General features: G+C 43.2%; 1 protein-coding gene across 2 annotated transcripts; it reads right to left on the bottom strand.

The window, feature by feature from the left end:
- Positions 1–892: 892 nt before the first annotated feature.
- Positions 893–2,023, bottom strand: LOC134224240 (uncharacterized). Of its 2 annotated transcripts, none has more exons than XM_062703562.1 (2): positions 1,377–2,023; positions 893–1,306 (listed from the first exon to the last, which is right to left on the bottom strand). In XM_062703562.1, exons 1-2 carry the CDS (start codon positions 1,960–1,962, stop codon positions 1,287–1,289), a joined length of 606 nt encoding a protein of 201 aa, XP_062559546.1. In that variant the 5' UTR covers positions 1,963–2,023; the 3' UTR covers positions 893–1,286. The 2 variants fall into 2 exon arrangements, with proteins under 2 accessions (XP_062559546.1, XP_062559545.1); XM_062703561.1 differs by having other exon boundaries at positions 893–1,216.
- Positions 2,024–2,847: the final 824 nt, after the last annotated feature.

Raw genomic sequence — 2,847 nt, 5'->3', positions numbered from 1 at the left:
GTCATCGGAAGACCCGTGGAAGTGTGAGTATTGGAACTTGTGAGGACCAGAGCTATGTTAGGCGCCCCTTCCCGGATGTCAACTCACCATTTCGCAGCCCAGGCCCCAACGCCCAGAGTGAATAACATTCAGGTTTTTGGTGTGGATACATTGGCTTTTTGAATTGTGAATTGCATCAACATGATATGTTGATTAGGGTGCCAACTCAAATGACATTTTCGAATTTCAAAAAACGACATCGCTCCCAAGTTTCATTACCCCAAAAATTAACCATGCAAAATTTGAGGAAAATATATTAAGCTCGTTTAGTGGAATGTATTTAACCGTCTAAGACGAATTAAGTACTGTCCATTTAATTCCACCAGTTAATTTTCGTTATCTTTGCAGATACGTATTTCGACCACAACTGTGTGGTCGTCTTCAGTGTCTTGTACTTGACTCGACTTGAAGAAAACAATCGCAACTTACACTATTTATACTACGCTAGGTACCTAATCTAATCTTATTTGCCTACTTTATTTACCTATACAGTAAATTACTTTATTGTTTAGGTAGAAACTTGAAGAGCCAAGAGCTGCCATTTCCCTGATCCTTATTCAACAGCGCTGTTTGTACCTGTCGGTGGATTTCCAAACTCTCAGCTACATCAAGTTTCCATGGGGAAGAGACATTTCTTAAGATTTTAATATTTGATGCCGTAATTGGGTGATTTTCCTTATACACATGCTCTGCTACCTTAGATCTAAATTCGTAATGTAATCCCTTATCGTTTTCTCTTTTCGCCTTACTCACTTCCATATGTTCCTTGAACCTTATATCTAATGATCTTTTTGTTTGGCCTACATAGATTTTTTCACATTGGGAACAACTTATCTTATAAACGCCTGCCTTATTCAACATTTCTACTTTATCCTTCGTTGAACCCAATAGAGACTTGAGTTGGTTGCTTCTACTGGAGAATACTAGATCGATGCCGAATTTCCTTAGTCGAGGGCGTAGCTGGTTGGTGATGTGTTTATCATATGGGACCGAAACTCTTTTCAGCGGCTCCTCTATCGGTGTCAGCGTTGTATGTCCATTTCGTCGTAGGGTCCTTTCCTTCTTGTTGATGATCGCTCGTATAGTCCTCTCCTGGTATCCGTTGATCTTCGCTGTTTCCAAGATGTATTGTAGTTCCTTCGTTTTTCCTTCTTCGCTCAGGGGTATCGTCTGCATCCTGTGGATCATGTGATGAAATGCTGCCATTTTATGTTGGTACGAATGGTTCGATGTATATGGGATGACTCTCATGTTGTTCGTGGGCTTCCTGTAGATTTCGAGGCTCAATGTTGTATTTGCTTCCCTGATGACTAGTAGATCCAAGAAAGGTAGTTTACCTTCTTTTTCCTCTTCGAAGGTAAATTTGATGTCCTTATGCACGTTGTTTATCGCTTCCAAAATCCTGGGTAGATCCTTTCGGTTGATGATGCTGAAAATGTCGTCGACGTATCTCCACCACTTCTGGGGTAGTATTCCTTGTTCTTGTAGGTTGTTCTCCAGATTCGCCATGAACAGTTCGCACAAAAACGGTGATAGCGGATTTCCCATCGGTGTTTCTTTCGTCTGTTTGTAGTAGTTGCCACGAAATGTGAAGTAGTTCTCCGTCATGCATAGCCTTGCCAGATTTAGGTACATCTTCACCTTTCCTCGCCATGTTGTTTCCGTCCTTTGTGTTAGCAGCCAATCCTCTAGAAGATTCAGAGCATCTTTCACTGGAACGCTAGGGAACAATGCCGCTACGTCGAATGATACCATTATGTCCTCTTCTTCGATGTGTCCTGATTCCAACAGCTTCTGGGCGAACTCCTGGGTGTTGATGACTGACCTGCTGGGGAATGGTTTCGGCATACTTTGGAACTCCTTTACCAACCATTTGGCTATGTTTTGGGTAGGGGAACCCACTGATGAAACTATCTCTCGCATCTCCTTGCCGGGTTTATGGATTTTTGGTAGTCCTTTAATCCTAGGTAGAACCGGGTTTACTGTCTTTACTCGGACCTCTCCGATGATCGTCTCACACTCCTTTATTGTTTTGTCCGTGAGTCGTATTAATCCTGGTAGCGGATCCACTCTCAAATGTCTATAAAGTCCTCCGTTGATTTTCGTCGTCATCTGTTCGTCGTAGTCCTCTTTATCCATTACCACTACTGCGTTTCCCTTATCGGCTTTTACGTAGTATACTGGTTTTTCCTTAAGCTCCTTTAGAATCCTCCTTTCGTCATGGTTCGTTGTCCCGTGCCGTCCTTCTTTGATGGCGTCTGCCACGATGTTCCTCGCTGTATTTTGATCCTGTTGCTCGATGTTTCGGGAAATCGCTGTCTCCATGTCCACGATTATCTGTTCCACGTCTGATTTCTGTGTGATCGCATACCCCAGTCCCTTGTTGAGGTGAGCTAGTTGTTCCTCCGTAAACTGCTGTGTCGAACGGTTCACGACGAATCCTTCTATGATCTGTACGGTGGGTTTGTCAGTACGGATTTCCTCTGCTGATTTCACTCGCAATTGTTTCAGTTTTTTCCTGTGCAGTCTCCGCTTCCGATCTGATTCACATTCTTGGATCTACTAGTCATCAGGGAAGCAAATACAACATTGAGCCTCGAAATCTACAGGAAGCCCACGAACACCATGAGAGTCATCCCATATACATCGAACCATTCGTACCAACATAAAATGGCAGCATTTCATCACATGATCCACAGGATGCAGACGATACCCCTGAGCGAAGAAGGAAAACGAAGGAACTACAATACATCTTGGAAACAGCGAAGATCAACGGATACCAGGAGAGGACTATACGAGCGATCATCA

The sequence above is a fragment of the Armigeres subalbatus genome, chromosome 3 (genome assembly GCF_024139115.2).
Source record: "Armigeres subalbatus isolate Guangzhou_Male chromosome 3, GZ_Asu_2, whole genome shotgun sequence".
NCBI lineage: Eukaryota > Metazoa > Arthropoda > Insecta > Diptera > Culicidae > Armigeres > Armigeres subalbatus.
Note: the sequence above shows the minus strand (reverse complement) of the source record. Positions and strands in the feature narration are given on the sequence as shown.